The following is a 12,997-nucleotide window of genomic DNA, read 5'->3' as shown; positions in this document are numbered from 1 at the left end:
GAAATCCATAAATAAAGCCGCCTAGAGTTGCCTTGTCAATCACACACACCATCCACCTCTGATAAAAATCCTATAATCTCTTTAGCATCTGCTGGCCACGCGGTTGCTTCCTGCCCATCCACCGTCTTAGCGATCACTCTAAGTTATACTGATGACTCTCTAATGTACTTTTGATTTTCTTTATGTGTGTTTTTTATGAATATCAGTTCCTTTTAACCACTGAAGAGAGTTCTTTAGGCACACTCTCCCCAAGTAAAGTATCTAGCTGAAAATATATGTTGTAACAAAGGATGAAATATTGGCCGTCACCCAATCTGTAATGTGTTCGGAGCCACCACATAATTTACCCTCTACATGCACTTACCCCGCTGCCTGCATAATGGCTTCATTTTAGCCCCTCTATGTATGCGCCACGCCGGCCAAAGAGTCGCAGACATCCATCTCCACTGTCACCGAGCTAATTAGCATGGAAATTGGTGTGTTGCATTTCAGAATGAACTAACGGGCCTTTAAATGACGCCGTCCCCTCTGTTCTGTCTCTGTCTCTTCGCTCGCCTCTTGGGCCGCTTGGACCTCTTCCTTTTGACCCAGTGGGCGTGTTTGGGGCCTGACACCGGACTAATGAATGAGCGAGATGATTAATAGCCAGGGGAGAGGGAAGGGAAGGGAGCGATGAAGGGGAGGTGAAGGGAGCGGGGGGCGCGGAGATGACAAAGGGTGACAGGTCAGACTGCAGAAGGTCAGCAGTGTAAATCTTCTTGTTGTCTTATCTGTCGTCCTTTGGCCTTCCCGACCAACCACCTGCTGACATGATATCCGTTATAATCACATGGTTTCATGAGGACGTGCAGTCCTTGCACAACAGCTGGACTGTTAAAGGGATTGTTCAACATGTTTGCAAATTGGCCCATTATCATGATTACTGCAGTCATATGAATAGATATGTTCCATGTGATTATCAGTGCCTGTTGTTTTGAGACCCAGGTGGCAGAGACGTAAGTCACGAAAGCGTTTTGGAGTTGTCAAATTGTGTATTTAATGAGTTATGAGGTATCAAGATCTGTACTGGTCAACTCTATTTTGTCGTACGACTGTAGGGAAAATGGTAATAGAGGAATTAGTCAAAAATGTTGAAGTATCCTTTTAAGATTTTCACTTTGAAATCTTGCTGAGTCATTCTACCAACATTACACATGAAGCATTTTAATGGTTCCTACATTAATAAATTAAGTTTATGGAAATATTGAACCAATTCCCCAGAAAATCGTCTTTCTTTGACAGACTTTGAGGAAACCAGAAAGCACTCGCTCCATATTTAGAAACCAACAAAAAATGGCACAGAAGACTCTTCTTGGTGACAGCTTGTTTTGACCCATCTGGCTTGGCTAGAGTTTAGCAGCTAGCCGCAGTGCAGTGACACATGGTTAGCCTCAAGCCTAAGGAACCATGCTAAAAAAAAAAAAAAAAAAGCAGTAAAAAAGAAGTAGCAATAGTAAAGTCTGAAAGAGGGTGCGCTCAATCTCCTCCTACATTTCTACTCCCCTTGAACGGCTCCTTCCTTTGGGATCTGGACCTGATAGATATTAAATACCAAAATCCAAATACATTGTCCACATATCCACCTGGTGTGACAAGTTGCCAAGAGACTCTGGGGAAGAACAGAGTGCAAGAAAGGCTAACTAACTTGGTGGAAGATATTTTAAATGAATAACAATGTAAAATCATTTCAGCCAACACAAAAATATTACATTCAGCTGCTCCCTAATGGGCTATTTCAGTCCTTTTGAGGAATAAAATGGGGCTTTCGAAAAACAATTTAATTGTGCATACTACAACTATTTAGCCTGGAATCAATTCAATGAATTCTTTCAGCCAGAACAAAATCTCTGATGGAATGTGTTGCACTTGGCAAGACTTCCTAACAAAGGTCAAAACAAACTCTGCAAAAAATAAGCTCAGTCAAATAATCCTCACCTTTATGTAACCTCAATTAATACCTCCTAACTTCAGCCTGCAAATTTAAGAAAAGTGGGGACTGGGCAACATTTCCTCACTTGCGAAGATGGTCACACTCACAATTCTGTGTTCTCATGAACACGTATATGCAGACACACGAGCACATACCAATTAGGAATGTACACTCCGACACTGGTAAGCTTAGTTCACCAAACAGCCTGGAAGACCACAGAAGCTCTAATTGAGCGCTTGCAGAATTCCCCCTTTAAGATTTGTGTCATGCCAGAATCTCCACGATCAAAAAACTTCTCAAGAATGAACTGGAAAACGTAGACAACTTGCTGACGAGGCCTCCGGGAATTTCATGCAGGTCGACGCAGAGACGCGTCGACGACGACGTGTAACAGGAGGGTGCATTGAGACTCATCTTAAAAAAAAATATATCCTAAAACAAAAGGCAACTGATTTGTGGAATAGGATTATAGCATAAAGGAGATTAAACATGGATTAAGTTGCAGTGGGACGATAGGAAGATGAAAGACGCCCGGGAATAACAGATGCTTTTAATCGCACCGCGTCATCTGGCCAACATGCTGGTGACACAGTTTCACAACGGAAACTATGTCATCGATGTCTATCGGTGATGTAACTGCCGACGCATACGTGACATATACGTGCTCGGCGCGTTAATCTAATTACAGCGCACGCTGGCATACGTGGCGGTGTAATCTCAACGTGCACCTCGGGGTTCTGCGTACACCATGTTCTCGCTCCGCGGGCGCTTCCATCGTCTCCATCTGCGGCAAAGCTGCTCTGCGGCTTCCCATTGAGCTCGCCTCTGCTCGGCACAGTGCGCCAAGACAAGGAACAAACCCTGGGCTATTGGTGTGAGCGTGTAGCCGAGTGTGTGTCTGGGTTTGTGAGTGAGTGAGTGAGGCAGGCAGGCGGGCTCTGTATGCCAAGACACGGCGAGCATCTGTAGAGCACTGGAGGGTAATGCATGCCCTGTCTCAGGTGGACAGTAGGGGAGAGGTGCATGACTATGTGTGTGTGTGTGTGTTGCACTCGCTCGCAGAGAGAACTCTGCAATTTCACGCTCTTTGACTCGTACAGCACTCACCCAGGTGCACCGCACTGTGAAGCCGGGGAAAGAATGGGGCATTAGGGGATTACGGAGCAAACAGAAGTTGGGGCGAAACGGTGGAGGTTTTCAGTTATTGAGTTGAAGGTCTCCCGAAACTTTCACGAGGCGTTCGCTGCAAATTGTGACCCAGGAATACAGCGATCCGATCCGTTGCTGCATTTGAAGATCCAGCCGTCGGCTGGTCTTGTCGTTTCACGGCTTTTGTAATTGAGCGAGTGAACCCGAACCTAATTTGTTGATCGTTTGGATCAATTTCATCTGCAAACTAATTTGCGAGACCTAGCATGAGACAGCACGCCGGCGTTTGAACGCTGCCTTTTAAAGACAGAAACTTTGAAGCCGACCCCATTTTTAACAAGCTGTCGTCTAGTGCAGCTACGCGAGGATCAGGGCTTTGGGGAAGCCAGACAGGATAAAGGTAAAGCAGCAGAGCCGAGAGACAAAACTGGCCGTCAGCAGCACCTGGGAACGATATTTTCAGGCAGGAGTAAAACTCCAGCGAGGATTTAATTTAAAGGCTGTAGAAAGAATAGAAACTACGGACAGTGTTCAGACTGAAGAATATACAGAAGGTACAAATTGGAGGTAAAACTATTGGACAAAGCAGGCCTTGGATTTGGAAACTGTGTGACAATGATTTTTATTAAAATCAGACCTGCGTCTTTTGCCAATGTAATGATGATATATCTAATATCACTACATCATTCACTTAGAATTCTGCTTAAAACATTACAAAAAGGTAAGAAAGAAAAGAAGAAAAATACTTCCCTACTGCACTACTGCATATTTCAACGCAGTAACAATGACAATGGCGTCGTCAAGTATTATAATTGTATAGATGGTCCCGTTTTGGAAGCGTTTCAACCTCCAAACCCCCTCGCTTCCGGGGGGGGGGGGGGGGCGGGGGGGGGAAGAAGGTAATAAAAAAAAAAAAAAAAATGAGGAATGTGATTGGCCACAATGGTTGCACATCAGTTGGAACCTTCTTTAAGTATGAGGATTTGTGTTATGTATCTGTTGGGTACAGATCCCATTGAAAGTGTCTCTGTGTTGTCTTTTTCTGGTTTACGTTCATATAATCAATGAGGAAACTATCAGGAACCATTCTAGATTCTGCCATTCAGAGGCATTCAACTGGTGGCCCCAGTGCTTGACGGGAAGAGTTGGCCATGAGACTGTTGTCTCGATCTGTTCAGCATGTCAAGTATTCTGAGATAAACTGAAAGGACGTTGATGGGTTGTGAGATCCTGAGGGTGGTCGATATTGCTCATCCATTGCAGGTGCAAGACTCCAGAAATGACCCTCAAGATGCTTAAATTCCACCAACCCATGCAGTGGAACCTTCACCAAACCCCCCTGCAAGGTGAGCATTACTTCCAGTGATTAGACATTGTGGGTGTTGATGCACACACGTTATCCACGTTATCTCAAGTCTTCATAAAATAAACTCGACCCTCGCATCTTGTTGGGGCTTCGCTCAGGCTCTGTTCTTCCTCGCTGACATTGTGCGGAGCTCTCCTGGCAGCCGGCGTGGACGGGAGGAGGAAGAATCGCAACAGGCCCAACCCGAATGCCAGATCGCTCGCCGCGACTCCGGCGTGATGTCGCAACGGCGAGCGTGCCAGATACGCAGCCACGGCGGGGCCCGAGCAAACAACAGCCTGCCGCTGGAGCCCGAGCCAGAGGAACGACTAAAGGCTTGGATCAGCAAATGTATTTTTTATTGTACATTTACAAAACAACAAGAGTACAAAAAGTCAGTTCACAGACACTTTTTTTTTTTTGTTTGTTTGTTTCGGAAGGAGTATATTATGCAAATTTTTTTTCATCTCACAACTGCAGCAAACGATCCCTCGGACAGACGGATGGGGCGGGGGCGGGGGCGGGGAGGGGGGGTGGGGGTGGGGGGGGCAGAGAGAGGAGCCGTCGGGGTACAATCAAACTTTCGTAAAGCCTGTCTGTCTGCCGGCAGCGTGGAGCACGGCGCCGCAGAGAAAACCGAAGGAGACATAGAAAAAGTATGACATTCTTAGCGGACCACACGGGTGCAAGGATCACGATGGGGAAGCCCACCCCCACACTCACACCCCGCCCCCTCCCCTCCCACCGAGAGCGAGAACCCAATCATTTTGGCTTTTCCAACCCCTCCCCTCCCCTCCCCCACCTCCTCTCCTTCTCAACCAGCAAACACACTTTGTGCTTTTCCGTTGTTTTGCTATCACAACAAGAGAGTGCAACAGTAGTTTATGCTCCAAAAAAAAGTATACATTTTGACAAAAAGATTGGCACATTCAAGAAGACATGAGCTTTTTTTTTTTTTTAGAATAACTTTTTTGTTAAGCGTTGCTTTTTTTTTCTTTCTATTGATCCTCATAAATACAATATATGTCTCTTTCCCTGTAGCCCACAAAAAGAAGAGTACAGACACAGGTATTTACAAACCGAGTGGGGGAGGAATGAACTCAGCGGCTCATCGATGAGTCACAAAATAATAATAATTAAAAAAAAAAAAAAAAAAAAAAACGTGATGAAAAGTCTGTAGCTTTTGTTCACAGGAATGAAGCTGGGGTCTGGCATCCTGACTGCCAAACTGTTTGTCTTTTTTCTCTTTGTCCATCTTTTTTTCGTGTCCATGGAGGAGAGACAGAAGATGATGGAGGCATCAGAAGCGCGCAGGCAGTCACGGGGGTCCTTATCTCAGCTCCTGTGGGAGGAGAAAGTTTCGCTCATCAGTAAAAATAGGTACGAGCTGACAGCTGTCCGTCCAGCTTTTAATTACACCGCTGCAAAAGCACTGAGTGCGGCACATCGGATACAGAGGAGGCTGAACACTGAGTGGATGGGATTCATTCGAAGATGCTTGTTACACAGTGGTGGTTGGTCGGGAGAAGATGAAAGAACCAAAACGAAATGAAACCAACCAAAACGACCCAAACCAAACGTCTCTTTGGTTCCCCTCTCAGGCGCCATGTGACTGTTAGTGGCTTTCCCACTGCAAATATGTGGAGGAAGAAAATATTAAGAAAGAACAACACATGTTCCATGGAAAAGTTGTGAGAAGTAGTTTATGACTTTGGTAGAAAAGGGTCTTCCTTGCAAAAATAAGCAATCCAGTCTTAATTATAATATTTCCCCTATCATTTCATTCGATTTACGCGGAATCACAAGCCAGCTGGCTTCGACTCTTCTGCTGCGACTGCCGCTGAAATCACAGTCACGCAACGGCGGAGTGCTGACTGTCACGCTGTTGACACTTTTGTCACAGTTCCGCGGTGAACAAGCGCGTCGAGCAGCGATGACGTGAAAAAAAAGGGAAAAAAGTGAGTGAGCATATGGAGCCAGAGGAAGAGACGAGAGCCAAGTCACATTTCAAGAACACATGACAGAAAGTGGCACATCTGTCGCGCGCTGCACTCTGACAGAAATGTGGAGGGTGGGGGGTGGAAGGGGGGGGGGGGGGTATCGTCTGGTTGAACATAACTGCCTGTCATGTGGAATTCCAATTCGTCAGTGTTTTGTGTTTTGTTTTGCATTAGCGGGCGACGAGACGCCGACTCTCTGGGATCTAAAGCGTCCTTTCATTCGGGCTCATCCAGCGCAGGCGTAATTACTTTTCTATTAATAGTTTTACCTTTACTTGCTTTTCAACATAAAGTGGGCTTTGTCGCATCTTAAAACCGGACGCAGATTGATGTTAAATGAAAAAAGCGGAGACGCGTCGAGAAAGAAGATCCCTTTGTTCTTGGCGTCGTCGAATGGGACCAAGAGACACCATCCAGTCTTACAACACAAGCTCTTTTCAAAGGAGAACAAGAAAAAATTGTTTTTTTCATCAGTTATGAAAACTCAATAATTGCTTGGTGTGATTTGTGTTTCCCTGTGTGGACTCAAACGACAACAGCAACAAACACAAGAGCTTTATTCCACGCGGAAAACTTTCAGAAGGATGCGAACGAGGGGGAAAAGTCGGCGCGTATTCTACTGACTCACGCACTGCGATCAGCCGGCGTAACACAGACATTTCCCTTTTCTGAGAATGTTTTCTGTAAACGCGCCACTGGGCCAGGAAATGTGCCGGCGAGATGAAGACCAATAAGTTGGAAACAATGGCAGCAAATCTGGCGGTGCAAGAGTGGAACAATGACGGCTTTGAGCGAGCGCAGCACAGTGATCTGCCATTGTCACAAGGACGGGGGGGGTGGGGGGGGGGGGGGGGCTGCAGCGTCATCATCGGGAACTCAAGTGTGGCGTTTTGATTCCTTCACTCCGGAAAACAAAAAGTTGCTCCGAATACTTTGCGATGATTGTGGATAAACGGCCCTGACGATAGAAAAACAAACTCCTCCGAAACTCGTCTCCGACCACAAGGCCTCGGTCCGACGGCTAAAGGTCAAAGGTCAGAGATAACAGCCAGTCCCTCCACAGGAAGACTGGGCAACCCGACCCCGACTTCCTGCGGAAACACCTTCCGTTTTATTGCGTCTTCAGAGGTCAAGGGGTCACACTTTCATGTCGCCAGCAGAGGCGTGAAAAGGCCGGCGCGGGTCAGTGGGCGGGGGGGAGTTAATGTGCGTGTATGTGCAGTGATGGGATTGGGGGGCGGTGTCGAGGTGTTTCCCACCGCTCTGCAGGGGGTGGGTGGGGTCCGAACTGAAAGACATGTGAAACAGGGAGGCCTCTGTGGTGCCGTGCGTCTCCTCGGCGAGGCGTTGGCCTGGGGGCCCCTGGGAGTGACCTGCCGCACTCGGCCGCCCCTTTACAGCCACGCGTCCAGTTTCAGGCCTGAACTCTAACAAGCGCGCCGGTCAAAGGGGGCCGCCGCGCTTTCCCGCCCCTGGGGAATCGATGTCCACGCTGTTGGCCTCAGCCCCCCCCCGGCTAATTGATTGGCTGAGGCCGAGTTGAATTGAGAACTTTGTTTCAGATTCCAACAAAAAGTGCAGAGTTCTTTTAAAGTTTAAAAGAAGAGTGACTTAATCACTTAGAGGAAATAAAGTTGCATAGCGCTGCCATTAACCAACCGCTTCTGATAATACTGTGAAACTGAAATACTGAGTCTTGTGAAACAGCAGTTTGTGTAATGGAAAGATAAGTGGGCAGTCTTAAAAAAAAAAGATAATGTCAAGCTTAAAAGGAAAAAGAAATCACCCTAAGAGTTGCGATACAATATGTGGGAACAGTTTTCATTGAAATAATTATGGCAGTGTTAAAAAGTTCATTGAAAGTTTGTCACTTTGATTCATGGAACTCAAAGTTTCACACAACTCAAGCGGTTTCCTGTGTGGTGAAGGACATCGTCATCGTCACCGTCATCGTCTATCTCTGTGTTCCTGTCCTGAAACAGTGCATTCTGCAGACTCACTCCAGAAGCTGAGGGCCATCTTGCTCCTCGTTTATCCACACTAAAGGTTCCAGTCGGAGTCTTGCTCACACGCACTGCGTCTCGAATCCTTTCCTCACTTTCCTCGACTCTCAGGTTGTGTCAGCACAGAGGATCCAGGTTGTTATGGAGTTAAAGTGTAATTACTAAGAGAGTATAAGAGCCAGTTATAATGCAACTCATTTGCACTTCCCTTTTCAAAAAATATCTCATTTCGAGAAAATATTTTTCGGAGCCAACATCTTTATTTTGGACTTGTGCGGGGTCAATCTCATAACTATGTGTCTTAACCCACAAAAATATGCAGCATCTGCTTACAGGAAACCACCGTTTTCCAAACGACTTTCTGGAAGGATTGTCCCATGTTGGAAGGATTTCAGCCTCCGAAGCCTTGTAAGTGGCGTTCCAGCGGGGAGGGGGGGGGGTGGAAAGCAGAAATGGGATTGGCCTCAATCGTGACTCTAGTTGGATGTGGAGCCCCAGAGTCCCTCTGCTTTCTTAATCCTGCTTCTGCTCACTCCCACTGCATCGCTGCCTGCCTGGCCGCCACCACATGCTGTGGTGGGACTTACACAAGACCGCTGTCATTTAGATTTTATATCTATTTTTTTATATGATACATTTATATCTTTCTTTATATATTTATATTCTTCTGCCTTTTTTTTTTTTTTTTTTCTTACTTCTAGTCTGACTAGACAGGGTAAGATAATCTTACTGTGTGAGAGATGCCCAAGTTGGTAGTGGTAGTAATAGTGTTAATATTGCATTAAGCATTGAGAATAGTGCAGTTGCTAGTTATTCCTCTTGAAATTCTAATTGCTACATATACTTCTTGTCTGTTACTGTAAATGCTGAGGTGTTCTTTGCTTGTTTCCATGGCTTCTGCTCAGGAGTGTTCCCAGCCCAGACAGCCTCTTCCTCTTCCAGCCTGCTCCGCTCTCTGAAGTCATTCTTTTTGTTTTTTTTTTTGTCCAACATTTTTCTTTTGGACACACAGCAGCCGAGTCCCCCCCCCCCCCCCCCCCCCCCACCCTCTGTCTCCTGTGAGAACAGCATCCAGCAGCGTGGTAGCCTCACACGCTCCGACCTCCATCGCAGCTGCAGAGAGGTTTTCCCACTCCCTCAAAGTCTTTCTGAGCCTCCTCTGGCCGGCTTCACCTCGGCCTCACCTGAGGCCACGGACGTGGGTCCAACGCGGCTTTTAGTGACGCGTTCGCCGCCTCGCCTCCCACACACACACAAAACTCCCCTGCGGAGCTTCCTGTTTGTCTGGCTGCTGCCGCCGCCGCTGCCTTCGCGACAGACGACCGAGCGGCGCCTCGCGAGGGAGCCTGGTGTTTAAAAGAAGCGCTCCCGCGGCGAAGCGCGGCCTCAGATGTGCACTCCAGAGAGCTGCACGCTGCTGCACTCCTCCCTCGCTGCCAAAGCCTGTTCTGAGGAGACGCTAATGGCGGATCTATGGGTGGTGCTGCAGTGTGTGCGTGTGTGTTTTATAGAGCGACACGTCACGACGTGTAGATAAAACTAAAGCGCACGCTCCTCCTCCACCTCCTCCTCTTCCTCCTCCACCTCCCCATCGTCCCCCTCCGCCTCCTCCTCCTCCTCCTCCTCCTCGGCCGGGACGCTCTTTGTTCCCGCGCTCATGAATATCTAAAGGCATCAATTAGTAAAAACCATTTGAGTGGAAGAGTGAGAGGGAGTCGCTCTTTTTTCTTTTTGCATGGCATCATTTCCATGGTCCCACCTCGCTGTGTTTCCTGGCCGAGTTGAGCCCCCGGGAGCCCGTGGAGCCTCTGGACGAGGAGCTTCCTGTGGTGGAGCAGTTACTGGACATGTGACCCCTGGACAGGTAACCCGCCTTGCCGCCGTACGCCATCATCTCCTCGTCTGACGGGGCACGGACAAGAAAAACAAAACAACGTGTATATTAAGAGCAGATTTTTAGCCTTGTGAGTCCCAAAGCGTGGCGGGACGTCTGCTCTCACTGTCGCCGTGTCGCTGCCCCGAGCCTCTGCACTTGTGGCTGCCGCCGTACTCGCTCCTCTCCAGGGACGACAGGGCGCCGTTGGCCAGGCCGCCGCTCTCCGCGCAGCCCTGGGCTCCCAGCAGCGGCTTCTCCGCCGGGGGCGGCTCCGGAGGCGGGGGCAGGTCTGAGGGTGAGGAGGAGGAGGGAGAGTGAACTGCAGCAGCGTTTTGTGTTTCTCTTCCGGGTGAGCTTAGCGCTCGCTGTGTTGCTTTTTATTCTCTTTTTTCTTTCTTTTCTTTTTCTTTTTTTTACTCTGCGATACGTAAACGAAAAATAAACTCAAATAGATAAACTCTGATAAACTCGCGCCGGTCATCTGGTAAACACATGGCGTGTGGGGACCAAACAGAGCGTGTAGGCTAAAGATTACAAGTCAAATCCATGTATGTCATCGGGAAAACACAGCGAGCTGCATCCGTGTACACGGTGGATTATTATGGGCTGTGTTGTATTTACCAGCGGACCCACGGCAACGAGCGACGACTGGCAAAAATCTTTCTGGGCCACTGGAAACATGCACACGCACACGCACACGCACACGCACACGCACACGCACGCGCACACGCACACGCACGCCAGTCACTACCTGCTTTGCACGCACCTCCTTGCAAGTCTCGCCGGTAGCCTGAACTCTTGCACGCCTTCTTCTTCACCCGGGACTTTTGGTTGGGAGGAGTTCCTGCGTCCGCCGGGGACGAGCGACCGTGCACTGCTTGAGAGGAAGACACCACAGTCAGAGAGTTGATTCTTTCTTTTTTCCCTCCCCCCCCCTGCCACATGAAAAATTCAATTACGTTCATGCATATGGATTATTTACGGAGCAAACAAAGAGCCGAGTCAGATTGCTCAGCTTTCGCAATCCTGTTTGCTCATACGCTCGTGTGTGTGCGTGTGTGTGTGTGTGTGTGTGTGTGTGTGTGCGCGGCTTGTTTTTGCGGTGACTTTACCGGGTGTGGACACGCTGACGCCGTCTTCGCCGAGGATGGGCCCCTGGCCGTGCAGGCAGCGATGACCAGGACTTTGGCACTGCAGCGTGCCAGCTTCCGATGAGCCGTGATGCAGTTGGCCGGACAGGTTGGGGTTGGACTGGGTGAGCGGCGGGCTCGGCGCCTGGGGAACTGGCACCGGACTGCAGGGTAACCTTCTGCTGCGGGAAGGAAGGGCAACGTGTTACCGCCGAGACAAACAACTGGAGCAGGAAGCCGCACTGCGATGTATTTACGCTGGGACAAATTTTCATATCATGTTCCTCCTTGGCTGCACACATTTTTAATGGACTGGGATAATTCCAGCTTTATTGTTATTTAAATTAGCGGTGCGAGGGATGAGGCGTGACAGGGGCATCATCGCAGTGCAATAATGTGAAGAATTTTTGCACTTTAATGCACAACACAAAAACTGCAAAATAGACAGACTGTCCAGTCTTTATGAAACACTTAGGAGTCCAAGCATGTATCTTTTGCATGAATATTTGTTGGAATTTGGTCACAGCTTGTCCTGTGCAGACACAGATTACAGAGGGAGGGTTGAGAGGCAGATCTTTAAAGGAGCGTTTGAGTCTTTGCTCAGGTAAAGTCAGCGGGAACGGGACGAAGCCCAGCGGGGTTTAAGTTGTTCAACATCTGGAGCCACAGCCAAGGGCCCCATACTATCGGTTAGCAATGTTACTGCCAGCCTAATGAGCTTCCCAAAGTTTGATGTGGGCTGCAAAAGCTGAACTGCGACTTGTTTTGCTGCAAACGAGTTGCCGTATCTTTTCATTTCTTGACAGCAAATGCAGCAGCGACGGAAGGACCTCGTATATTGTTGATGCAAAAGCCCCTGAACGCATCCTTGTTGCTGAATACACTCTGCCACACACAACACAATACAGTAAACTTCAAGTCCAGCCACCACACTGTATTATTACCAGTGTTGGTGAGTAATCCATTAATAAGTAATCCACGACTATAATTAAACTACTTTTTTAGTAACAGAGTAATGCAACGGGATTACAGCGGCAAAACTGAATTTACATCATAATTACTTTACCAAGTCACAATTTCATTACTTTTCTGAAATATTTTCCAATCTAAAAATGTCTTATTATCCACAAAATGTCTGAAATTTAGAAAAACAACTGAAAACAACGACGTGGCAGATTGATGATGCAGCCGTGCATGCAACGTCATTGATATGCGACGTTGCACCAAAACAGGCCTGGCGGCGGCAAAAGAACAAAGCAGTGATTGCGTTCGATAGCTGGAAATACAAACTTTATTTTGAGTTCATCTCGTCTGAATCCGGGAATATTGCGGCTCGTTGTCCGTTATGTGACATTCCCAACTGTTACTTTATCTTTTTTTAATTAAAGAAATCAGTAATTAGTAAATTGATTACTTATGAAACAAAGTAATTGAAGAAGTAATTAGGCTACTTTTTAAGGAGTAATCAGTAATTTCATGGAGTAACTCCAACAACACTGATAATCGCCATATGCAGTTTCTTGCC

General features: G+C 47.7%; 1 protein-coding gene across 5 annotated transcripts in view; it reads right to left on the bottom strand.

Annotated features, from left to right (window-relative positions):
* Window positions 1-5,590: 5,590 nt before the first annotated feature.
* The window catches only part of robo3 (roundabout, axon guidance receptor, homolog 3 (Drosophila)), a 138,554-nt gene continuing 131,147 nt past the window's right edge, over window positions 5,591-12,997 (bottom strand). For 3 of the 5 annotated variants that reach the window (XM_076019995.1, XM_076019996.1, XM_076019998.1), the window contains exons 23-27: window positions 11,455-11,654; window positions 11,109-11,216; window positions 10,467-10,631; window positions 10,226-10,368; window positions 5,591-5,805 (exon numbers count right to left, since the gene is read on the bottom strand). In XM_076019995.1, coding sequence (XP_075876110.1) covers window positions 5,794-5,805; window positions 10,226-10,368; window positions 10,467-10,631; window positions 11,109-11,216; window positions 11,455-11,654 — 628 coding nt within the window. In that variant the 3' untranslated portion in view covers window positions 5,591-5,793. The remainder of the gene's footprint in view (window positions 5,806-10,225; window positions 10,369-10,466; window positions 10,632-11,108; window positions 11,217-11,454; window positions 11,655-12,997) is intronic. The other 2 variants (XM_076019997.1, XM_076019999.1) reach the window with 1 other exon arrangement.

The sequence above is a fragment of the Nelusetta ayraudi genome, unplaced genomic scaffold, assembly GCF_046127955.1.
Source record: "Nelusetta ayraudi isolate G7.1 ecotype Tasmania unplaced genomic scaffold, CSIRO-AGI_Nayr_v1 ptg000011l, whole genome shotgun sequence".
In the NCBI taxonomy this organism is placed as follows: domain Eukaryota; kingdom Metazoa; phylum Chordata; class Actinopteri; order Tetraodontiformes; family Monacanthidae; genus Nelusetta; species Nelusetta ayraudi.
This window is presented reverse-complemented; position numbering and strand designations above follow the sequence as displayed.